The 26,285-nt window shown below is 44.1% G+C and overlaps 1 protein-coding gene across 4 annotated transcripts; it reads right to left on the bottom strand.

Annotated features, from left to right (window-relative positions):
* Positions 1–1,228: 1,228 nt before the first annotated feature.
* On the bottom strand, positions 1,229–26,285 carry ddx56 (DEAD-box helicase 56). Of its 4 annotated transcripts, none has more exons than XM_021590604.3 (14): positions 8,650–8,784; positions 8,053–8,214; positions 6,924–7,078; positions 6,611–6,781; positions 5,550–5,640; positions 5,168–5,409; positions 4,910–5,047; positions 4,500–4,613; positions 4,183–4,277; positions 3,987–4,060; positions 2,682–2,771; positions 2,483–2,588; positions 2,275–2,375; positions 1,229–2,026 (listed from the first exon to the last, which is right to left on the bottom strand). In XM_021590604.3, the coding sequence occupies exons 1-14, from the start codon at positions 8,704–8,706 to the stop codon at positions 1,943–1,945; spliced, it is 1,680 nt and encodes a 559-aa protein (XP_021446279.2). In that variant the 5' UTR covers positions 8,707–8,784; the 3' UTR covers positions 1,229–1,942. The 4 variants fall into 4 exon arrangements, with proteins under 4 accessions (XP_021446279.2, XP_021446280.2, XP_090083242.1 ...); XM_021590605.3 differs by having other exon boundaries at positions 1,229–2,023; XM_090227116.1 differs by lacking the exons at positions 8,053–8,214; positions 8,650–8,784 and adding an exon at positions 26,181–26,285.

The following is a 26,285-nucleotide window of genomic DNA, read 5'->3' as shown; positions in this document are numbered from 1 at the left end:
AGTTGATCCAGGGCCTACACGATTTGCTGTCACTCGAGTACATGATGCTCTTTTTTACCCCAAGCAATAGAGAAGATTGTACTGGACATGACCAACTTGGGGGGGGGGGTGTTTCAAGAGAACTGGAAGCCACTGGATCGGATTGACTTGCAGGCGGACATTAGATTGCTGATATTAGCTGGAGTGTACAAGTCAAACGGAAAGCGAAGGGCCAGCCTGTGGGATGAAGAAAATGGAAAGCCAATATTCCGGGCAACAACTTCTCTGCAAGAATTCCACATCATTTCTCAGGCCATTCGCTTCGATAACCGTGATACTAGACCCGGTCGACGTGAGACAAACTAGCTGCAATCAGAGATGTATGGGATAAATGGGTGGACATGTTACCGTTACAATCCTGGTCCTCACGTTACAGTGGATGAACGATTTGTTCCATTCTCCCACGTGCCACAGGTCCAGTCTGTCTCACCTGTGTCTGGACACGTGCAGTGTCCTGTCCCTCTACACCTCCAGCCCATCCCAGAACCCAGCAGCACAGGACCAGAGACACCCACAAATTCAACACTGCACCCCTCATCTTCTTCCTACACTCAGAACCAGGACTCGCAGTGCAACCTGACCCCAGCTCTAAAAAGGCCTTATCTGCCGTGCAGGAGAAGATTCCTCAGTCACTCTGGGTTGTACCAACCAAACAAAGGCAAGGTTGCAGACCAAATAGGTCAACTAATGTTTTAGTGACGCACAAAATCCTCAGGCCACCCACAGTCTCTCACACAGACCAGTCAGAGTAGTCAGCTAACAGATGACCTGCATGAGTTAGACGAGCAACAACAATAGACCATCCAACAGTCCTCAGGTTTAGAAGACGTCTCAGCCGGAGTCAGTCTGTCTTGAAGAGTCTCTAAGAGCTTGAAGAGTCTCTAAGAGCCAGGAGACTAAAGAAAATATTGTTGAAATCTTTGGTGTGTAGAACGTTTTGGTTCGTAGAAGGCTGTGGTGAAAACTTTGGTGTGCAGATGTGTATAGAACTTAGTCCTGTTTGGTGGTGTGTTAGACAGAGGAGAGGATATAGCTGTGGGCTCAGGGGTTTTAAGCAGCCTAATGGCAGAGACCAAGGAAAGGAACCGCAGATGCATGCAGGAGTCTGGAGTCTCAGAAGCAGTTGCACAGCACAACCTTTCATTAGAGGGAGAGACCTCTGGGAGTGACATGATCAACAGCAAACAGCTTAAAGAGCACAAACCATTTAATAAAATGTTACACTTTTCTGAATTATTATGTTACAAAGAAACAATACCCACATGTAACCATCTGAAATCACATGGACATTTCAAGGTACATCGTGTGTCGTAAAACAGGTGTTGCATTTCAGTTACGGAAGTCAATTGAGATCCCAATTCAACAATAGAAAGTTACTTACTGAAACTAAATGGCAATTTTCGTTCTTCAAATTAGGATTTTGAACACTAGTGAAGGTAATTTGCTTCAGTGGAAGTTCAGAGTAATGCAGTCATTGTTACATTACTGTGATAAACACCTGTTGTGTTGAGGGAAGGGACATTCTGTTGAGTTCACAGAAGGTTTTCTAACCAGACAATGGAAACGAGGATGTTGGTTCACTGACAGAGGAGTAACGGTGCTGCTGGGAGGTTCCTCAAACCTGGGTGGTATTCATTAGTGCACACCGTTTCAAGACGTAGCAAAACTCAAATAAGCGTTTCTTATTGGAAAAGTTCAGGCAGTCCCGCCCTGTTTCAGTCGGTTTTCTTCCGTTTGGGGTCTAGTGAATACCACCCTGATGTTGGACACTCCGGCTGCATCTCAGTAGTCTACAATGGCTTCCTCAGTTTGTCTCCTCTCCACCTGAACTGATCTGGAAACTGGTGATGTCATAGGCCAGCTGTGCACAGCAAGTCTGATTGGTGCACGTTAACATGGAGGCCTAGGATTTGCCAGCCTTGCCCCCTCGGCTCCTCCCCCCGGTGTAGTGGAAACTCTTCAAGGGGTTCTTGCCTCGGAAGTCCTTCTAGGAGGAAAAAGGGATGAGACGGGGTTAGACGGATCAGAGTATCCATTACAGTTTTGAAAGTAAATGCTTGCTTATTGTTTGCTGCTCCCAGTGTGAAGGAAATAATGGAAGAAAAAAAAGCTAATGGAACATCTGCAACTCCCCAGCGTGGTCTTTGTTGAGCTAGGTTAGGGTTAAGGCCAGGGGTATAGGGATTATGTTAGGGATAAAGTTATGTCTGGGCTAGAGTTAGTTCGGAACCTTACCTTAAAGGTCGTCTTGACGACCCCGTCAGGTTTGGGCTTCTCTCTCCTCCTCCTCTTCCTGCCAGACATTGGGTTGGCCACTCCCCTCAGCGTCGGAGGGACTGAAACAGCCAATGAGAATATTGTTTACATATTACCATAAGCTGAGTGTAAGGTTGAAAACCATTATTGATAGGAGAGAGGTCCCTAAGCAATGTGTGTGTCTTACTGAGGTATTCTGGTACGTTCTTCAGGTGTGGCTTGATGACAGCAGGGTGCAGGTCTTTATCGTGCCTCAGCAGCTGCAGGTCTCGGGGGTTGTCCTCAAAGTACGTCTGAGTGACAGAACTGACCAATCAGTGCCATGGAAAAGGAAGAGAAACAGAAAGGGGAGCAGGAGAGAGAGCGAGAGAGAGAAGCCCACTCACCTTGAGTTTCTCTGAGTTGAGCAGCTCCTGTTTGATCTCTTTCAGTCTGGCCTCCCTCACCGCCTGCTTAGTTACTGACCTCATGGCATCCTAGACACACACATTTATTATTACAAATTCCAAACTCATAGACTACCTGTGTATAGCCCAGAGCTTTTCAAACCGCACCTGCCCACACCCGCTGGATCTGTCCAACTACCACCCGCTACCGCAGAACTGGTCCCGAACCCAACCGCAGTCCCACAATGTTATTTTAGGCGTATGTGACGCAGCTCACTTGCCAGCCATATCAAAAACACGCAAAAATAACCTAAGTAGTAGGTTAAATTACCAGACATTCTCACATGGCCCATTATATTAGTTTTATAGGCTCTCTTTTAGGAGCAGGACGATTTTCAGATGGAGACAAATGTGGGTGAACAATATTTATTTCTAGGCAATGTAGTAAACTATAGCCTAACCATATTTAGGAAGTACATTTCCTTGAGAAGACTTCCTTGGAAAGTTGCCCCATGCTTCTCTGCCCATGCAGGAGGCTGGATCCTACTCTAATTGAGACCGCACACACGCACAAACCTGATCTCGCAGGTATGACCACTGAACTAGAGGCAGCAAGAATGACGACAGCGACACTGTCTACATTTCGCATTGTCCTATAGGATATAGCCTGCCTTTAAGGAGGACGATATTCAAGCAGAGACAAAATGGGTCTTTTTGTATGAAAATTAAAGTTGCTCGCGACGCTCACCACGGTTGCCCATACGCACTTCCTGCGCCTTTATCCCATCACGTCATTTTTGGATTGCACCCCCACTCACGTTGGTTGAGCGCCATCCACATCTTTCCACGATCCATATTTATTAGCGAAACTTAAGTCTAATCATACTTAATAAAACTACATTTCCTTGGAAAGATAACCGCCACGTGATTCTCCACCCACGCAAAAGGCAGCCTACGCTCTTTCACTGAGAGCACACATAAACTAGGCGCACTTTATCTCGCACGCCCGACCAGGAGAGGGTTACTTAACTCCAGGAGCGAATTGTACCATTTTTTTTGTGTGCTTTTAAGACAATAGGTAGGCCAACTCATGCAAAGCAGAAAGACGACCGTTTCCAAATGATCTGCGGAAACAACAAAAATAGTTGAACAGTTGTCCGTCTGACCGCCCGCTCCCGACCGCCCGCTCCCGACCGCAGCATGAAAGAATCCAGACCGCGCCGCAATGATCTCTGTTGGGACCCGCAGCCCCTCTAGTGTGAGGTGAACAAGTGTGATATAACATCCCAGATGTGCTGTACGTACCCGGCAACGGTATCTGAAGCCCTCAATCTCCTCCATTTTAAACCCGTACGGCTTCAGAGCACACTCAGTGTTATCTGAAAACGCACAACACAGAGACGCTAGGTCAAACACACACAGACTACCGTTACATCCGCACAGAGAATAGGTTGTCACAAAGACAGACTACCTCAGATAGAAACACAGTGCCTGATCTTACCGCCAATGAGTGCATCCTCCACCTCTGCCAGCAGGGGGAGCTCTGTGTGTGAGATGAAGGTGAGCGCGGTGCCTGGGTTGTCTGCTCGTGCCGTTCTACAGAAGGAAAAGGTTGAATTGTTGAGATTTATCCAATACCTTCATCCTTTGAGCGGATAGCCCAGGGGCAAATTTTGAATGACACCCTCTTCTAGAGCCCCGCTCAAAAAGTAGTGCACTACAGGAGCAATAGGGCGTGATTCGAGACGCAGCCTTTGTGTGTTATTTCAGAGGTGCAGGCTTGTTTCTTGTATTCCGTTGCATTCTGTTGACACTGACCGTCCAACGCGGTGGATATAGGACTCCACGGTGGTGGGGAAGTCAAAGTTGATGACGTTGGAGACATTCTGGAAGTCGATTCCTCTGGAGACGCCGTACTCCTTGTCCTTGGCTCTGTGGGAGTCAGGTGTGAGAGGTCAAGGGTCATTGTACCATCACCTGGGGGTGTATTACCTATAAACCGAACCAAACGAAGCAGGGAGCTATGTGAATTTGTCCAATAGAAACTCTCGTTTCCGTTGCGAAACATTTTGCTACAGTGTACAGCATCCTAACTAAGTGACTCCTTCTCTGCTACAACAAACAAATTCAGTCCAACTGGGCACAAACGGTATCATTTCAACTCTGGATAAGGCATTTAAAACGACCGATTGCTAAATAGCTCAATTGTATGTTGCAGCATCCCATACCTCCCTGCATTCTTCTTCTTCTTCTTCCCTTTCCCCTCAGCAGCCTGCGCTGTGGTGGTGGGATCAGCCAATACCTGCTCGTCCGTGGCGATGATGTAATCATAGAACCCCTGGTTAAACTGGGTTATGATGTGACACCTGGGGTGAGGGGGGGGGGGGGCGAGAGAGCGCAGGAAAGTGTTCAGATTTTGATGGATAAAACGGATGGACGTCAATCAACACCTACATCGTTCCTTCCCACCCTCCCTCCCTCCTCACCTGGAGTGGACAGGCAGCTCAGAGTTGAGTACACAGGTGGGGATGCTGAACTGTTCCAGGAACAGTTTGAGTCTGTAGCACCTCTCCACTGCCCCAACAAACACCAGGGTCTTGCCCTGAACCAGGTGCAGTTTCAACAGGGTGTAGATGAGCAGGAACTTGTCCTCTTCCTCACACTGAACACTGTACTGCTGCAGCTGGGAGCTGTCTGGCAGCTGGGAGCCCTGCAGCTTTAAAATCACCTAGGACGGACACACACACACACACACACACACACACCATATGAGAGGAATTCCGACAGATAATATGCTATCAAAGCAGGGCCGTCGAAAAAAGTTTTGAAAAGGAAAACTAAAATGAGCACTACTCTTGTTTGTCTTACAGGATTGTGCAGCAGCAGTTCCTTCAGGGCCTGGACATCCTCGCTGAGAGTAGCTGACATTAGGAAGGACTGGTAGATCTTTGGCAGGTGGCTGATGGAATGACACACACAAATTAAAAAATGTATACTAAAAAAGGTACATGGGAAGATACAAGGTACATGGGAAAGGGAGATTCCCTCTGAACAGGTTTCCATCCAACCTTTCTTACGCAAGTAAAGTAACTGTCACGACAGGCCTGATGGAAACGTGCCAACAAAACAAAATGAGCCCAGACTAGGTGGGATCCTATTGTGTCTGCAAAGATAGTTATGACTAGGTGGGATCCTATTGTGTCTGCAAAGATAGTTATGACTAGGTGGGATCCTATTGTGTCTGCAAAGATAGTTATGCGAGAAATTGCGGTGGAATACAATAACCATCATATCGAAGGAAACGGAGTCAAGCAATGACATGCTGTGTGGTCCTCTCACCACGATTCGAGTAAGCACACACTGTATTAGGCTACAGATCAAATAAGTTATGATGAACTTCACAGGGTGGTGGAAGTGCACGGCGATGAGGGTCGGTGCTGCTTTTCAAACGAATAGCGTCTTATTCCGGTGGCATGATTGGCGGCCGTGTGACAAATAAAAAATAATCTTGCGCTTATCCCTAATAATGTCATCATACCGGTAGTCTTCCCACACTATCTGCAAGCTATTGGCTAGAGAACACCTGCTAAGACCAGAGTGGGTACATTCGCTATACAACGCAACGTTTATTGTGACCTAATTATCAGGGGGGGGGGGGGGGGGGGGTCGGTACAAGGGAATTTAATCGCAAAAGTTATTTGTATGTGCACGGTCATCACGCACAGCCCTTTATGCAAGACACGTCAATTTGATGGAAACATCTCTTGTTAGGAAAATGAGCATATTGATTTCTAGAATATTCACATACATATTTTGCCAATTGGATGGAAATCTAGCACATTTCAACATAACCACTCACAAACAGTACTCCGTTATAGATTAGTGACACTGTCAGAGTGTGTGTACGTCTCTCTGTCTTGGTGTCTTACCATAGCAGGCTCTTGAGGTCGGCCTCGAAGCCGAAGGAGAAGAGCAGGTCAGCCTCATCTATGACCAGGGTCTCCAGCGAGGCCTGCAGGTCCAGGCTCTGGGCACTGAGGTGGGCCAGAACCCTAGAGGGGGTCCCCACTACCACATCTGGCTTTTCCATCAGGATGGGCCTGTCATGAAACACACACACGTAAGTGCAGGTACACACACAAGCATGAAGACTACAGATGATTTTTCCCAGGCATTAATATGCAGACCAGAACAATGTCTCCTGAAACAATATGTTAGATGATGACAGTTGAGCAAACTGACCTCTGGGCAGACAGGTCAGCCTTGCCGGAGATGTCTGCCACCCTCACGTCTCTGGCACAGTAGGCAGTCAGCTGGCGGATCATGGCCTGTACCTGCTGCCCCAGCTCCTTGGTAGGAACCAGGATCAACACTCTCACTGCCTGCTCACGGACATTCTGGAGAGAACACACACGCAAGGTTCAAGCTGCTCCCGCTCGCTACATCACCTACTACTATGCTAACTACGGATTACTCTTAGCCCAATCGAAAGGCTCTGCCACTACTACCAGAGATGGTCTAAAGCACAGGTGTCAAACTCGTTCAACGGAGGGAAGACTCAAGTCTCTTTGGGTTTCCACTCCTCCATTGTACTTGATGGACCAAAGAATAATCAATTAAGATCACTGGTTAGTTGGGAACTCACCTGGTTGAGGTTTTACTTGGCTCCGCTCTAGCCTCTATGAATCAGAGAGTGAAAGACTCTTTCGTCTAACATTTTGTGAACAGTCCCATGAATGTGCTCTACCTGTTGTTCTGATTTTGTCGTGTAGGAGGTAATCGGAGACAAAATACCCAGAGAGTAGTGTTATTAACCTGACTTTCAGTATGCTGGTCTGTATATCGGTTTTTATTTTCAATGCGAACGCAATTAGCATGCGACTTGCATAGTGTGTCAACAATGGCCGAGTTTAACCCGAAGCACAGACCAAATGTTATCCCACGCAATCAGCCGGCAAATTTCACAAGCACTTCCAGGTGACTGCAAAGGAACACGCTTTGGTCGACAACGTTTGGTTACATGCAGCCATTGTTCACATATTGTGCATCACATGAAACTCATCAGAACCCACCGGTGCTGCAAAACGTTGGGTAAACAACATTTTCCCGTGGATACCCCATCCACACTTCCTACAGCCAAATGTACCAACAGCACAGACAACCAGTAAAGTACGTTTAAATGTCTTCTTGAAACTATTGAATATTTCTTAAAGCGGCTTATTTTGGACTGATAGCCATGGAGTACCCATGGTAACAGTGTTGATTAGACCACAGCCATACCACCCTCCACCCATGGAATGAGTTTGACACCCATGGTCTAATGTTATAAACACCTTGATACAGTATGGCCTTTGCTACTACTACTTCTCACTTGTTTGGATGTCAAGATACGCTGGATGACGGGCACAGCGTAAGCAGCTGTTTTTCCTGAGCCAGTCCTGGCCCGGGCTAGAATGTCCTTGCCCTCCAGCGCCAGTGGAATGGCTTTCTCCTGGATCAAAGTGGGCTGAGCCCAGCCCAAGTCCGCCAGCGCCTAGGTGGGGGGGGGGGGGGGGGGGGTCTTAGTTACTAGCTAGGAAATCATATCAGAACAAAATACTGTGTGACGTTATATGATCTCATTCGTTTATTTCTTAAATATTCTGCATGACAACTTCTTGAATTTCCTGGTGATTGTTTAAATAACTAGTTACATAACGAAATAACGTAGTTACATAGATAACTAGGTTAATTCTACGTCCCATATTAAATTGAATACGTTGATATCCAGACAGATTGACAGGCAAAGTAAACACTTTTACATGGTAGCTAGCTAACAGTTAGCTATGGTTAGCGACGGATGTTAGCTATCCTAGCAGCGTTCAGTGTCTACTGGCGTATAGTTCTCGGATATATATCACAATTGAGGTCATGCAATTTAACAATTAATTTATCCTCATATAGTTTCACAGGAGAGAAGAACATCTACCTTTAAAATGCGATCATCTATGCCCATTTCATGGAACTGCAGCCTGTCGGTAGCCATTTCTTGTCTCTAGTGCTTCCACCAGGCTTCGACACGTGTGTACGTCGCTTGACTTCTACGTCATCCATCACTTGAGCAGGGACGCGTAGAACATTTTTTATTTGTTTTTACGAAAGGCAACATTATTCCCGTCAATTAATATATTTTCGAATCTATATATATATATTTTATTTTATTTTATTAGTTAAAATATTTACAAAACACGTATGCAATAATAGATGAAATAGATTATTATACCACAACTAAATTTTGTAAAGACCAATAGACTCTGGATGGCGATATTAGACTACTTTTCCTTAAAAGCACACGTTTTTAATCTCGATATATTCATGATATATACCTTTCTCCAAGCAGCAGGATACTATGACCGCAGGAGCCACGGGGCACGAACGCAGAACAACAAAAAATAAAAGAAACCAAAACAAAAATCTTGTTTATTTACAAGTTAAATGTAATGAACATTAACAAGGCTATTAGGACACAGTATAATCACACTTTCTGAACAGGAATGGAGAAAATGATTTACAAGTTGTAGGCTGATATGGGCAGCTTTTCTGTCAAGGCTTGTAGGAAGGATCACATATTTCCATCCATGTCACCAGGAAGGCTCAGATAATGAATTGTCCTCGTGAGGAAACACTCTATAACTGCAGGTGGCAGTAAATCACCAACCTTGGCTTTATACCTCTTCAGGTGGCAGTAAATCACCAACCTTGGCTTTATACCTCTTCAGGTGGCAGTAAATCACCAACCTTGGCTTTATACCTCTTCAGGTGGCAGTAAATCACCAACCTTGGCTTTATACCTCTTCAGGTGGCAGTAAATCACCAACCTTGGCTTTATACCTCTTCAGGTGGCAGTAAATCACCAACCTTGGCTTTATACCTCTTCAGGTGGCAGTAAATCACCAACCTTGGCTTTATACCTCTTCAGGTGGCAGTAAATCACCAACCTTGGCTTTATACCTCTTCAGGTGGCAGTAAATCACCAACCTTGGCTTTATACCTCTTCAGGTGGCAGTAAATCACCAACCTTGGCTTTATACCTCTTCAGGTGGCAGTAAATCACCAACCTTGGCTTTATACCTCTTCAGGTGGCAGTAAATCACCAACCTTGGCTTTATACCTCTTCAGGTGGCAGTAAATCACCAACCTTGGCTTTATACCTCTTCAGGTGGCAGTAAATCACCAACCTTGGCTTTATACCTCTTCAGGTGGCAGTAAATCACCAACCTTGGCTTTATACCTCTTCAGGTGGCAGTAAATCACCAACCTTGGCTTTATACCTCTTCAGGTGGCAGTAAATCACCAACCTTGGCTTTATACCTCTTCAGGTGGCAGTAAATCACCAACCTTGGCTTTATACCTCTTCAGGTGGCAGTAAATCACCAACCTTGGCTTTATACCTCTTCAGGTGGCAGTAAATCACCAACCTTGGCTTTATACCTCTTCAGGTGGCAGTAAATCACCAACCTTGGCTTTATACCTCTTCAGGTGGCAGTAAATCACCAACCTTGGCTTTATACCGCTTCAGGTGGCAGTAAATCACCAACCTTGGCTTTATACCTCTTCAGGTGGCAGTAAATCACCAACCTTGGCTTTATACCTCTTCAGGTGGCAGTAAATCACCAACCTTGGCTTTATACCTCTTCAGGTGGCAGTAAATCACCAACCTTGGCTTTATACCTCTTCAGGTGGCAGTAAATCACCAACCTTGGCTTTATACCTCTTCAGGTGGCAGAAATGTACCCTTTCAGTTTGTTTACCAACTCATTTTTATTTTTTACGAGGCAAGCCAGTTAAGAACAAATTCTTATTTACAATGACCAGCTCCAAATACCTATAGAGAGAGAGCATGAGGGAAATGGGGATAACTAGTCACAACAATGCATTCAACTGAAATATGTCTTCCGCATTTAACACAACCCCTCTGTCAACATCCAACAGTGGGTTAACTGCCTTTTTCAGGGACAACGGATTTTTACCTTGTCAGCACGGGGATTCGATCTAACAACCTTTCGGTTACTGGCCCAACGCTCTAACCACTAGGTTACCTGCCGCCCCTCATAGAAGTATTAGTAGAGAATGGACTACTTCAAAAGGGAGATGTTTTAGGGTTTGGCCAGGGTAGGCCGTTATTGGAAATAAGAATTTGTTCTTAACTGACTTGCCTAGTTAAATAAAGGTTATACATTTTTCTTTTTTCAAAGCACTTGGCCTTCCCGTTCTGTGAGCTTGTGTGGCCTACCACTTCGTGGCTGAGATGCTGTTGCTCCTAGATGTTTCCACTTCACAATAACAGCACTTACAGATGCCCGGAGAAGCTCTAGCAGGGAAGAAAGTTGACGAACTGACTTGTTGGAAAGGTGGCGTCCTATGACGCTGCCACGGTGAAAGTCACTGAGCTCTTCAGTACAGGCCATTCTACTGCCAGTGTTTGTCTATGGTGATTGCTAATTTGAATGGGTGTCCACATACTTGTGGTGTATTTGTGTGTCTGTAACTTTCTCACTCATCGTTATTAATGATTAACGACTAAAACTTCTGTAATTTCTAAATGTACAAACAAAACAAACAAAAATAAAATATAAACTATCATGAATTATGTTTATTTAGAGTTTTTTGGGGGGCAAAAATGGGGGGGGTTCAAGCTTCTAAATCTTTTTGTCCCGAATACAGTGTTATGTTTAGGGAAAATCCAATATGACACATTACTGAGTACCACTCCTCATATTTTCAAGAATAGTGGTCACTGCATCATGATATGAGTATGCTAGTAAGGACTGGGGATTTTTTTTGGATAAAAAAATTGAGCTAATAACAGGCAAAATCCTAGAAAAAAAACTGATTCAGTCCGCTTTCCACCAGACACTGGGAGATTAATTCACCTTTCAGCAGGACAATAACCTAAATCTACACTGGAGTTGCTTACCAAGAAGATAGTGTATGTTTCTGTGTGGCCGAGTTACGGTTTTGACTTAAATCTGCTTGAGAATCTATGGCAAGAACCTGAAAATGTTTTTAGCCAATGTAGGTGTAAAGGAGACGTCACGCTGTTTGCTTAGCGAGTACCACTTCCTCCTGATTATGCTCACACTGAGGCTCGAGCCCAGTACCTATGCCTTGCTTGCACACGTGACCACCCTCCCGAAGTATCGTACCAGTCGGCACCACACTAAAAGCTAGCTATTTGCTTGCATAAGTGGGGACACTTTAGACTGAGGAGTATGTTTTACACATCCCCATGTGCTACACTTGCACCTGTCTGACAATTTTTCTCCCCAGAATGCAACACACTTTGAAAGGTGGTGACCAACGATGGTCATCGACTTGATGGCTGGGGCAGAGGCACCAGAAAGAGATCCGCTGAGGTGTGTGATTTGTCTCTTTGTGCACCTCAAAGGAAAATGTATGTTCTGTGAGATTGGGCCATGTGTTCATGTATGTGTGTTTCTGGGAGGACAGCAGAGTGAGGGGTTGTGACCAGAAGAGGAGAAGGTGGAAGGAGGAGGAGAAGTGAGCTCATCCCAAAAAGACCTCCACTACTACACCTCAGTCCTGCCCTCTTCTCCTGCTTCCCCAGAAATTGGTGAGTCTACCTGTCATTCATTCATTTATCTAATCAGGCATTCAACAAATCTGTACATCTGGTAATTGATCCTCCCCTCCCTTCTCCCTGTCTCCCCCAGTGTGTCCTGTGACAGTCTAGAGCTCCAGCGTCACTACCCGCACCTCCCACTTCTGCCACCTCACAATCAACTGGATTGACAGCTTTCCTTCCTTCCTTCCTTCCTTCCTTCCTTCCTTCCTTCCTTCCTTCCTTCCTTCCTTCCTTCCTTCCTTCCTTCCTTCCTCCTAGCCCCTCCACTCCCCTTCCTCTTCCCACAGCCCTGTCTCTTAGGTCCGGCCCAGCCCGAGCCCAACCAACACACAGAGAGAGAGGCCACAGAATAAGGCACTCACACACACTCACCACCCGTGTGTCTTGTTTGCCCAATGGATGGTAACTGTGTGTGTGTCACAGGTGCTGCTGTTGTCCATGGCCAGATCAGAGGAGCTGTACAGACGGTGCAGTATGATCAGACATAACCACAGGTGAGCGCTGTGGGTACCATGCCTCTTTCATCAAGGTGAGGACGGTTACGTTGTGATTGGGTACAGACCGCAATTTACCTCAACTATAATAAGCACATCATCTTTCTCTCCTCTCCCCCTTCTTCGACAGTTCCTGTTGGGGGAAGTGGGGTCCAAGTCTGCTGAAGGACCTTCAGGCACTGCTGAGGACCGCCTTGCACTGCGTGATGGAACGTAGTGGATTGGACCTCGGCGCCTGCTCCCAGTGGTCAGTATACACACACGTTCACAGTCAGTCCCACACACACACTACACAAGCACATGTTCATGCTCACACACTGGGGAGATTAGATTAATTTGTCCCGGGCGTCCAGAAAGGCGTGTTTTGCACTGGGTTAAAGATGAGTGTATCCGTTTTGGAAACGGGCAGCCTCCTGTTCAAAAGGCGAAGTCGGACCCATAAAATTGTGACATAATTGGCTCAAAACAAAAGTGACGTAAGCATGATGAGTATTGATTTAAAAAAAAAAAAGCTTTATCTGCATTCCCAATGAAAACTAGTTTGAAAATACAAACAGATATTTTTAATGGAAAAGAGATGTATGTTTCTGGACGATGCATCATGCTGCCTTGTTGACAACATGACCGAACAGATTTGAGAAGGGCACTCCTCCCTCACCGTTTTTGCCCGTTCACGCTACGGGCCGTAGACCGGTGCCCCACGGCTCAGTGTAATCAAATCCGCCCGCTCTCTCAACTCTCACAGATATACACACACATATACATAGGCAGTACAACAGCCAATCAGATGCTTGCTTTGTTTTGCCCTTTTCCACTTTATGTGGCACTCCATCTACAAACCAGTAACAGTGAATTGGAATGAACAACCCTCCCTCTCTCTCTATCAGGTATAAGTGTCTCTGTTACCTGATGTCTGGCGGATGGTACCTACGGAGGAGGACAAGAACACATTCAGAACGTAACATCAGATGTGTGTGACCTTGTGTTTGTGAGTGAGTTCCAGCCATATCATCTAGTAGTCACAGCTCGCTGCTATTCTAAGGCTTTGACATTGTCTGTGTATCAGGAGGGGGCCCCTCTCCCTGCCAACCTGTGCCTGGTTACAGAACGTAGACCTGGGCTAGCCCCGTCCCCCTCTCCTCTCTCCTGAAGCAGCACACCTCAACAACCAAGGAGGCCTTCGAGGTAAAGTAGGCCCCTAGACCACACAGAGTTTTACTGATATGTAATGTACTAATCTGCTTTGGAGTAAATTCATCCTTGTGATACAAAATAAATTATTATAATGACCGCTCTCTATTCTCACCTGCAGCGACAGGTGAGTTGACCTTCTCAACATCTTACTGTCACTAGGGCTGTGGCTCACACCTACCCAGGTGCAGGAGTTGTTGAATAAGGTGTGTGGAGGGACAATGTCCACACAAGATAGCCTCTCGCTGGGAGGAGCCAGAACCTAATATCAGCATGGAAGGCTATGCATTCTCTTATCTAAAATTATCTGAAATTCCTTCTCTGTGTCAGGCGATTGCCTCAAGGCCAGGATGTAAAGTGGATATTCCAACGGCCCTAGAGCTATGAGATCAGAGGTGTTTACACAATCAATTTAAATAAGGAGAAATGGCCTCACTTTTACTCTCCTGCTGGATGATAACGTTGTGAATGAGCCATCCTCACACCATTATACACACACAAACACACACACACACACACACACACACACACACACACACACACACACACACACACACACACACACACACACACACACACACACACACACACACACACACACACACCACACTGAGCGAAAGAGAGTGGTGGCCAATAAAGATAAGGATCTGTACTTTACTCTGTTTCTACAAGACAACTATAGATATTGAATAGATAATGATATAATGGACAAACAGAGATACTGGATACATCTACCTTCATTACATGCCACAGTTTATGTAGGGTATGTTTTTGACCATAACACCACTTAGGATAGATAATGACAAAGTCCTTGTTTGAACCATTACACAAACACATTCATAAACAGTCATATAACATACAGTCGTGGCCAAAAGTTTTGAGAATGACACAAATATACATTTTCATAAAGTCTGCTGCCTCAGTTTGTATGATGGCAATTTGCATATACTCCAGAATGTTATGAAGAGTGATCAGATGAATTGCAATTAATTGCAAAGTCCCTCTTTGCCATTCAAATGAACTGAATCCCCCAAAAAACATTTCCACTGCATTTCAGCCCCGCCACAAAAGGACCAGCTGACATCATGTCAGTGATTCTCTCATTAACACCGGTGTGTTGACGAGGACAAGGCTGGAGATCACTCTGTCATGCTGATTGAGTTTGAATAACAGACTGGAAGCTTCAAAAGGAGGGTGGTGCTTGGAACCATTGTTCTTCCTCTGTCAATCATGGTTACCTGCAAGGAAACACGTGCCATCATCATTGCTTTGCACAAAAGGGCTTCACATGCAAGGATATGGCTGCCAGTAAGATTGCACCTAAATCAACCATTTATCGGATCATCAAGAACTTCAAGGAGAGCGGTTCAATTGTTGTGAAGAAGGCTTCAGGGCGCCAAAGAAAGTCCAGCAAGTGCCAGGACCGTCTCCTAAAGTTGATTCAGCTGCGGTATCGGGGCACCACCAGTACAGAGCTTGCTCAGGAATAGCAGCAGGCAAGTGTGAGTGCATCTGCACGCACAGTGAGGCGAAGACTTTTGGAGGAAGGCCTGGTGTCAAGAAGGGCAGCAAAGAAGCCACTTCTCTCCAGGAAAAACATCAGGGACAGACTGATATTCTGCAAAAGGTACAGGGATTGGACTGCTGAGGACTGGGGTAAAGTCATTTTCTCTGATGAATCCCCTTTCCGATTGTTTGGGGCATCCGGAAAAAAGCTTGTCCGGAGAAGACAAGATGAGCACTACCATCAGTCCAGTGTCATGCCAACAGTAAAGCATCCTGAGACCATTCATGTGTGGGGTTGCTTCTCCGCCAAGGGAGTGTGCTCACTCACAATTTTGCATACGAACACAGCCATGAATAAAGAATGGTACCAACACATCCTCCAAGAGCAACTTCTCCCAACCATCCAGGAACAGTTTGGTGACGAACAATGCCTTTTCCAGCATGATGGAGCACCTTGCCATAAGGCAAAAGTGATAACTAAGTTGCTCGGGAAACAAAACATCAATATTTTGGGTCCATGGCCAGGAAACTCCCCAGACCTTAATCCCATTGAGAACGTGTGGTCAATCCTCAAGAGGCAGGTGGACAAACAAAAACCCACAAATTCTGACAAACTCCAAGCATTGATTAAGCAAGAATGGGCTGCCATTGACAGCATGCCAGGGCAGATTGCAGAGGTCTTGAAAAAGAAGGGTCAACACTGCAAATATTGACTCTTTGCATCAACTTTTTGTAATTGTCAATAAAAAGCCTTTGACACTTATGAAATGCCTGTAATTATACTTCAGTATTCCATACTAACATCTGACAAAATATCTAAAGACACTGAAGCAGCAAACTTTGTGGAAATTAATATTTGTGTCATTCTCAAAACTTTTGGCCACGACTGTACACATACATGTTAAGTCGCTCTCTCTGTGTGTTCAAGTAACTGTGGGCTGTTACGTGGAGCTCCAGTGAAGGAGGAGGCGTGTGGCTGGAAGTCTGGAGGGTCCAGGGAGGCAACACCAGCTGTGGGGGCTGAAGTGGTGTCTAACAGGGGCAGTGTGGTCAACATCCCCAGCCTGCTGCAGGCCCTGGAGGCAGCAGGTGGGACAAGGCAAGCCCCGGAACTCAGCATCACAGCCCGACAGGACACACTCGGTTATACATGCACACGTACCTCTCTCTCTTTTCATTCTCTTTCTCACACACACGCTCACTCACTCACTCACTCACTCACTCACTCACTCACTCACTCACTCACTCACATAATATGTTAGACTCCTATTATACATGTTGTTAATGTCATAGATTTAGACTGGCTAACCTTATTTTCTCTCTCTACCACCTCCCCCTCTTTACCTTTCTTCACTCTCCCATGCTTATGACAATTTGTTCTTAACTGACTTGCCTAGTTACATAAAGGTAAAAAAAATAAAAAAATAAAAAAGTATTATAATATGCTAATATGGCTCAAATTCGCCAGCCAGGAAGGTCTTAGTAGCAGACTGGAGAAGGTTGCGCTTCCGATCTCGTCCTATAAGAAGCCGAAGGAGGACACTGGTCACATGATTGCCCTCATCCACAAGATGCAGAAAATGGTGTAAAAGGTGAGACGTTATAATTGATAAATAAACAGTCCAATGTTATAACAGTGTGTTGCCTCACAATCCTCAATACGGGTTTGTCTAGCACAGACGACAAGTCTGACCCCATCAAAAACAGAGACGAAGGATGAAGAGACCTGATTGGTTGGAGCAGAACAGAGGAGAGAAGATGAACTTAAAAGATTACACTACTACTACACACACAATACTACTACAGTCACTCTACTGGGATGATAGAGTGACTACAAACACATGATGTGTTTCTCTTTCCAGACTGTCACCACACAGGAGACCATTTCAACACTAGAGCAAAATTATAAAATGTATTAACTTCTATTTATTTCTCAACTTACTCCCTAGTTCTGAACTCGTCAGGAGAGATATATGTATTTTTTCATGATGATGTAAATGTTACTGCAAACATTCTTCCTTCAACAATTACTTCCATCCATGGTTGGAATGTGATTTTGGAGGAATAAACACGTTTGAAAACATTTGCACGTCATTGTCAAGCTATTTTGGTATATTCCTGTTGTATGTGTGATTTGACAAGGAAAACGATTATGGCCTCAAATATTGGACTATCTTCCCACACAGCTAATTTTTCACACAGCAGTGCAGCTACGGGGAGCTAGAGCTTCAGCCGTACAGGCTGAGACAAACTAGCCTAGCCTATTCATATGTCCGAGAGTTGTTATGATTCTGAACGGTCAGATATATTCAGCAACAATGACAAAAAGCTGCTATGTGGGGAATCAAAGATGGCTTTTCAGCTTGTTGTATTGTTATTGATACCATGTCTTGTCTTGAGGTGTTTTGACTGACCTCGTGTAAATGCTAATATTTGCAAAGATTCGCTAGCTAGCTAACTAACAAATGTAGCAATGACATTTGAGAGACAACAAGTGCTCATTGTGCAAATGTATTTATGTTTTAGTTAAGTACTTGGAGACTAAATGTAATTTAAATGTTATCAACAATCTAAGCCAACCCCATCTCTTTTGCCCCATAGTTGCGCACATGTCGGTTTTGTTGCTAAACAACCAACCCGTCTATACAGTGGCCCAACTACAAATGACTGTTGGTACTCTCCGATATCAATATATTTGACTGTAATGTTGGCCCTACCACTGAGTTATAATAAGAACTGGGGATTTCTTCCAAGATGTCTGACCGTTGTTATCAAGGTAATCTACTAATGTTTGCATATGCCAATTTATGGACCGCCTATTTTCAGGTTGCATCCAGTTTATACTGACATGCACACTAACACACAATGTCATCACGTTGGGCTGTGAATGATGACAATAGCAACATAAAAAACAGTCTCAGTGACAATTATTTGATTAATTTAATGGATGTTTTGTGCACAAAGATGACTACTGTGTCTTATTAGGAATTTTCTAATATTACTTCTCTGTGGCCGTCTATGGAAATTGTCTTTCTGGGCCGGGAGTCAGATAAACTGCTGTGTCCTTTTTTGTTCTGGGGCTGTGTCTCGTGACGGCTTTAGAACAGGAAACCAGGGCCATTTGGAGGAAGTGAGTGCATGGAGACACATCAAATCAAATCAAATTTTATTAGTCACATGCGTTGAATACTACAGGTGTAGACCTAACAATGAAATGCTTACTTACGCGCCCCTAACCAACAATGCAGTTAAAATGAAAAAATAAATACATTCGAATAAGAATAAGAATTCAAGTAAAGAGCAGCAGTAAAATAACAATAGCAAGACTATATAAAGGGGGGTACCAGTACAAAGTCAATGTTAGTCGAGGTAATTGAGGTAATATGTGCATGTAGGTAGAGTTATTAAAGTGACTATGCATAGATAATAACAACAGAGAGTAGCAGCGGTGTAAGGGGGGGGGGGGGCAGTGCAAATAGTCTGGGTAGACATTTGATTAGCTGTTCAGGAGTCTTATGGCTTGGGGGGTAGAAGCTGTTTAGAAGCCTCTTGGACCTAGAACTGGGACTCCGGTACCGCTTGTAATGCGGTAGCAGAGAGAACAGTCTATGACTAGGGTGGCTGGAGTCTTTGGCCATTTTTAGGGCCTTCCTCTGACACCGCCTGGTATAGAGGTCCTGGATGGCAGGAACCTTTGCCCCAGTGATGTACTGGGCCGTACGCACTACCTACCCTCTGTAGTGCCTTGAGGTCGGAGGCTGAGCAGTTGCCATACCAGGCTGTGATGCAACCAGTCAGGATGCTCTCGACGGTGCAGCTGTAGAACCTTTTGAGGTTCAAGGCACACTTAACCAGCATGGCTACCACAGCATTCTGCAGTGATACGTCATCCCATCTGGTTTATGCTTAGTGGGACTATCATTTGTTTTTCAACAGGACAATGACTCAACACACCTCCAGGCTGCGTAAAGGCTATTTGAAGGAGAGTGATGGAGTGCTGCATCATAGTGCTGCATCATATGACCTGGTCTGCACAGTCACCCGACCTCAACCCAATTGAGATGATTTGGGATGAGTTGGACCGCAGAGTGAAGGAAAAGCAGCCAACAAGTGCTCAGCATATATGGGAACTCCTTCAAGACTGTTGGAAAAGCATTCCAGGTGAAGCTGGTTGAGATACTGTCAAGAGTGCGCAAAGGTGTCATCAAGGCAAAGGGTGGCTACTTTAAAGAATTTGTTTAACACTTTTTTGGTTCCTACATGTTTCCATATGTGCTATTTCATAGTTTTGATGTCTTCACTATTATTCTACAACGTAGAAAATAGCAAAATGAAAAAAAATCATTGAATGAGTAGGTGTGTTAGAACTTTTGATTGGTACTGTACATACTTTAGTATACTGTACTTGAAATACCAGGATGCCATTGCAACACAAAATAAAATCACTATACTGGTCATATAATATAAATACCATCAAAGGATAAATACTATACAATCAAAAAACTGTGCACGTTTTCTGGAATCTTTCTCAACTGCATTTGATTTGCACAGCAGTGTATCCCAGTGGAGGGAGTTGACAGTGCCAGTCCCCCTGTGGTTGCATGTGTTTGATTGAATTCCAGACTAACATTACTGCTAACTAACATTACTACTCGCCTTTGAGTTTCCCCAAACACCACATGGATATTTTTTTAAGTATTTTTCTATTGTAACACTCATCACATGCATGTGACCTATTAAGTATGGAAAATGAACTGTTGCATGACTTTTGAGTACTTGTAATGATTTGAGTCCACCTTCCCCAACTCAAACCAATGAAGCTGTTGAGTAATTATGTGCATCGCTCTATTGTGATTTGATTGCCCATCCTCTTCATTCCAACACCACTGTGGGCAGTTGTGTTGGAGGGGTGATCTAGGATCAGCCCCCCCCCCCCCCCCCCCCGTTCATTCATTCCAATCTTAAATGCAAGATCAGCAATTCTACTCTGAGCCGCTTATAAATACAATGCTACCTTGAGAGAAAACTATTCGAAAACAGAATTTAGCTATGTTTAGGAAAGGAATGTTTTTTTTTGTAGCTCTAATGAAGTTATAATTCGAATTCTGTTTGAGTCTGACTGAGCAATAAGAGGGCAGACAGACGGCCTCTTGACTTCATGTTCTACCACTAATAAAAGTATTCACTGTGAATAAACTGATAGAAATCAGTGCAGTGTTTACCTGATAGAATGTTACTCTAGACAAAGAAAAGGAAGTACTCGCGGGAAAACCACGTGTTTTGGTAATGTGACTGTCACCATGTCAGAGGCCGTGTGATTCAGAGTGTGTGCCTGTGTCAAAAACGGCGTTATGCTTCTGTCAGCGATTGGGCAGGAAGGCATGTGACAGAACAACCATTTCAGCTCTTGATCACTCCACCAGACAGGTCCTTTTAAGCTCAGTTGGAAGAGCATGGCGCTTGTAACACCAGGCTTTTATGTCTGATCACACGAGAATAGTATTGATCACCGGCTTCAGTCCGTTTCTATAGTTTTCAATACATATATATTTTTTAAATCAAAATAAAAGCCAGAAAAACAGACAGAACATACTCAATGTCCAGATAGAAACACAGTGTGTAGAACAGACATGCCTGTCTGTCATGCAGAGCTAGTAGTGGCATCAGGTCTGTGTGTTGCAGCCCATCGAGACAGCTCCACGATGAGGTGTTTTTGGGTGAGAAGAGACACAACTGGAGAGGGTATGCCCCCCCCTAGTAAGACTGACTGATCCTGCAGCCTGTGCTCTCACCAGACTACCATTAAACACCATTTGAGGTCCAGATCCTTTAGCGAACTGCAGTGTTTTCCCAAGGTGTGAAGTATGTGGTGTAATGAACACAACTCAACTATCTTTGGCTACAATTGCTGTTCAAGCTTTTTACCAGCCAGAACTATATGTTTCTTAGAGCTTGGTGAGAGCGTATTTGACCTACGGTTATTTTGCATACAACCTTCCCACAACATTCTGCGAATGTTGCAGGATAGTTGCTTGGCATTGGAACATTCTTAGCACATTTATTAAGGAACTTTACAAAAAAAAAACATTAACTGAACGTTTCCTAAAAGTTCAAACATGGTTACATTTCATTAAAATGTTGGTAATGTTCTAGGACCGTTCTTCAACTGGCTTATTGAAATGATGAAATTATTGAATATTGTAGATTTATCGGTGGTGACAGTGTTTCCTAGCCTCAGTGCAGTGGGCAGTTGGGAAGAGGAGCACTTATTCTCCATGGACTTTACAGTGTCCCAAAACTTTTTTGGAATTAGCGCTACAAGATACACATGGCCATTTGACCGTGGACCTATTACGCACACAGGCAATGAGGCAGTGATCCTGGTTGAAGACAGCAGAGGTGTATTTAGAGGGCAAGTTGGTCAGGATGATATCTAAGAGGTGGTTGGTTACAGATTTAGGGTTGTACCTGTAGGTTCCTTGATCATTTGTGTGAGATTGAGGGCATCTAACTTAGATTGTAGGACAGGCGGGGTATTAAGCATGTCCCAGTTTAGGTCACCTAACAGTACGAACTCTGAAGATAGCTGGGGGGCAATCAATTCACATATGGTGTCCAAGGCACAGCTGGGGGCTGAAGGGGGTCTATAACAAGTGGCAACGGTGAGAAACTTGTTCCTGGAAAGGTGGATTTGTAAAAGTTGAAACACGAATTGTTTGGGCACAGACCTGGATAGTATGACAGAACTCTGCAGGCTATCTCTGCAGTAAATTTGGCAGTTCCCGTTGGCAGTTCTATCTTGTCGGAAAATGTTATAGTTAGGGATGGAAATTTCAGGATTTTTTTGTGGCCTTCCTAAGCCAGGATTCAGACACAGCTAGGACATCTGGGTCGGCAGAGTGTGCTAAAGCAGTGAATAAAACAAACTTGGAGGAGGCTTCTAATGGAGGAGGCTTCTAATTTTAACATGAATGAAACCAAGGCTTTTACGGTTACAAAAGTCAACAAATGAGAGCACCTGGGGAATGGGAGTGGTGCAGGGGGCTGCAGGACCTGGGTTAACCTATACAACACCAGAGGAACAGAGGAGGGGTAGGATAAGGGTAGGGCTAAAGGCTATAAGAACTGGTCGTCTAGTGCGTTCGGAACAGAGAGTAAAAGGAGCAGATTTCTGGGCGTGGAAAAATAGATTCAAGGCGTAATGTACAGACAAGGGTATGGTAGGATGTGAGTACAGTGGAGGTAAACCTAGGCATTGAGTGACGATGAGAGAGGATTTGTGTCTAGAGGAACGAGATAAGCCAGGTGGACCTCAACTTTAACAAAAGGGCTAGATAAGGCATATCGGACAGGGCTGGAGGCTCTACAGTGAAATAAGACAATAATCCCTAACCAAAACAGCAATAGACAAGGCATATTGACATTAAGGAGAGGCATGTGTAGGCGAGTGATCATAGGGTTTGACAAACAAGGTATTGTAGCCCAAGAATTGGCTGATGGACCTCTTCGGCTAGCCGGGAGATGGGCCTAGCTCCAGGCTATCTGGTGCTTGCTTCAGACAGAGATGTTAGCCAGGAGTAGCCACTCGGATAGCAGCTAGCTAGCTGTGATGATCCGGTGTAAAGGTTCAGAGCTTGCGGTACGAATCCAGAGATGTGGTAGAGAAAAAACAGTCCGATATACGGTAGAGAAAAAACAGTCCGATATGCTCTGGGTTGAAATCGCGCTGTGCAGACTGGCAGGAAGCAATCTGAGGCTGGCTGATGTCCGAGCTAACAGTGATAACCACTAGCAGTGATGACCGCTAGCAACTGACAGCTGGCTTGTAGCTAGTTAGTTGGCTAGCTTCTGGTGGGGGTTCTGGTTCTAAAGTATAAAAATAGCAGATCCGTACCACATTGGGTGAGGCAGGTTGCAGGAGAGTATGTTCAGTCCGTAGATGGAAATTGAGATTAAAAGTATATGCGAAATATATACAAAGAAAATGAAGAAAACGATACATACACGGGATGGGACAGGACAGGACAAGACAAAAACAGATGTCCGACTGCTACGTTCTATTACCAGGTAAATCAAAAAAATCCTCCATTATTTAACTTCTGGTGCTGTGTTCAAGACAACTGGGAACTCTGACTGGGAAAAAAAGTTTTGAACTGTCATCCAACTCGGAATTCCAGGTCGGAAATACGGGCATATTTCTAAAGCTCCAAATTTCCGAACCGAAGATCATCAATGACGTCATGATTTGACCGAGTTCCCAGTTTTCCTTGAAAGCACCATAAGCGGTCTTTCGGTGAAATCGTGTAGAAACGCGTCATAGCTACATGGTTCTCATCGCTGGAAATAAGGGATAACACACTATCACTTTTTTCTTTATTACCTGCATTCCAGATCACCAAATCAGCCACTAAATGGTATTGGCATAATTGTCTATAACACATCCATTTGTTTATATTCTCATGACAAAGTATATATTTCGCTTAGATGTGCTCAATCTAAACAGTGTAACAAATTATTCAACACAGTTTCTCCTTCAAGTACCAAACCTCGCAATGCACCCCATGTGTGTCTGTGGGATATGTTGGAAAAGGCCATTGTTACCAAATTTAGTTAGCTATAGTTACAGACACTGACATAGTTAGCTAGCCAAACGTGGACAAAAACCGTACATTTAGTTATATTCACTTCAGCAAGCTAGCTTCACAAGCATGGTCGCAAGGCTAACATTAGCTAGCTAGCTAAGGTTACCACAGCCAGAGATATTAGCATAGAAAATGGCTAGCTAGCTAGCTAAGGCTCTAGTTAACATTAGTAAGGAAGCCAAAACACCCTTAGTCTGTCGAAATAACATTAGCCGTTTTCCACTTGTCAGTCACCTAGTTGCACTAGAACTAGAATATTAGCAAGCAATGTTACCTAAAAAAAATTGTCACTGAGCAGGTCTGCTGAGCGCAAACTTGAACATTGTCATAATTCTAAGAATTCTTAAATTGAATTGACTTTAACATTGGTTGGCACACAACAACACCTGGGACTTATTTTACGCACAACCCCTTAGATGACAGAAAACTGCATTTCCTGGTTCGCCGCTAGGTCAGAGATCAGCCACAGATTTATTGGCAAGAATACATTTCTGCACTTTGCTGAAAGTTGCCCGGAATAAAGTCCTTAATTGTGAGATTATCTGACAACACCAGCTGAAAAGTAGCAGTGCTCAGTGACACTTGACATTAAGGCCTAGATTCAATCAAATCAAGCGTAAACACGCAATAGACGACATCCGTATAGCTGGTGTTTTGGCGATGTCAGAGGTGTAACTGCATTAAAGGTGTAACTGCATTAGAGCTGTCAAATTGTTAAAGAAAATGAGGATTTCTATCAACCTTATCGAGGTGTAGATTAAATACTGTATCACATTCCAGTGTTCTAACTTGTAAAAATCGCTGCATGGGATTTGTCTTAATGCAGCTCCGTGCAGCCAATGGCAGTTTCCGCTTCAGGTATAATGCCGGGAGACACTTGTAGATTTAACATCTTTAACCCAACGCCACCTCCGACACAGCAGAAACAACCAGGTGTCCGCTATGTGGATCTGATCAAATCTAGGCCTAAGTGTGCAAAAATGCTCTCTGTATTTGAACGTTAAAGGACAAGCAATCCATAAACTCCGACATAATAAGCCAGTAGGGCCCAATCATCAGAATACAAAAACACAACCATTAAGCATTTCCCAATCAAAATGTACCACTATAACTTCACATTAAAAAAATTTAAAAATCATGTTTAGCACACAAAGTAACCTGTGACCCAAAGTTTAAAGTGGAACTGACAGCGTTTTAACTTGTTATAGCTGCAATCCCGCTAACGGGATCGATATGACAACTACCAGTGAAAATAGAGGGCGCCAAATTCAAATTCATTTTAAAGTTAATCTTGTTGTTAATATAGGCAAATAGGCTTTTCAACGAAAGCATTACAAACAATTATGTTAGGTCTCCACCAAACCACAATAAGCACAGATATTTTCCAGCTAAATATAGCATTCACAAAAAGCAGAAAAATATAAAATTCATCACTAACCTTGAATTATCTTCATCAGATGACACTCATAGGACTTCATGTTACACATGCATGTTTTGTTTGATAAAGTTCATATTTATATCAAAAAATCTGAGTTTACATTGGCGTATTAGATTCACTAGTTCCAAAAACATCAAGTGATTTTGCATAGCCACATCGTTTCAACAGAAATACTCATCATAAATGTAGATGATAATACAAGTTATAGACATGGAATTATAGATATACCTCTCCTTAATGCAACCGCTGTGTCAGATTTCAAAAAAGGTTAATAATCTGAGACGGAGCTCAGAACAGTAGCCAAATTAGCCGCCATGTTGGAGTCAACAGAAACCAGAAAATACATGATAAATGTTTCCTTACCTTTGATGAACTTCATCAGAATGCAGTCCTAGGAATCCCAGGTCCACAATAAATGCTTGATTTGTTTGAAAATGTCTGTTATTTATGTACAATTAGCTACTTTGGTTAGCACGTTTGGTAAACAATTTCAAAGTCACAAAGCGCGTCCACTATAACGTGACGAAATGTCAAAAAGTTCCGTAACAGTCAGTAGAAACATGTCAAACGATGTACTGAATCAATCTTTAGAATGTTGTTTACATATATCTTGAATAACATTCCAACCGGAGAATTAGAATGACTTCAGATGACCGGTGGAACGTAGGTCCTTCCCCTGTGAACGCGCATGGTGAAAGCATGGTCAAC

The sequence above is a fragment of the Oncorhynchus mykiss genome, chromosome 29 (assembly GCF_057628025.1).
Source record: "Oncorhynchus mykiss isolate SJ-2025 chromosome 29, ASM5762802v1, whole genome shotgun sequence".
Lineage (NCBI taxonomy): Eukaryota > Metazoa > Chordata > Actinopteri > Salmoniformes > Salmonidae > Oncorhynchus > Oncorhynchus mykiss.
The sequence above is the reverse complement of the archived record's forward strand: the minus strand, read 5'-3'. Positions and strand labels throughout refer to the sequence as shown.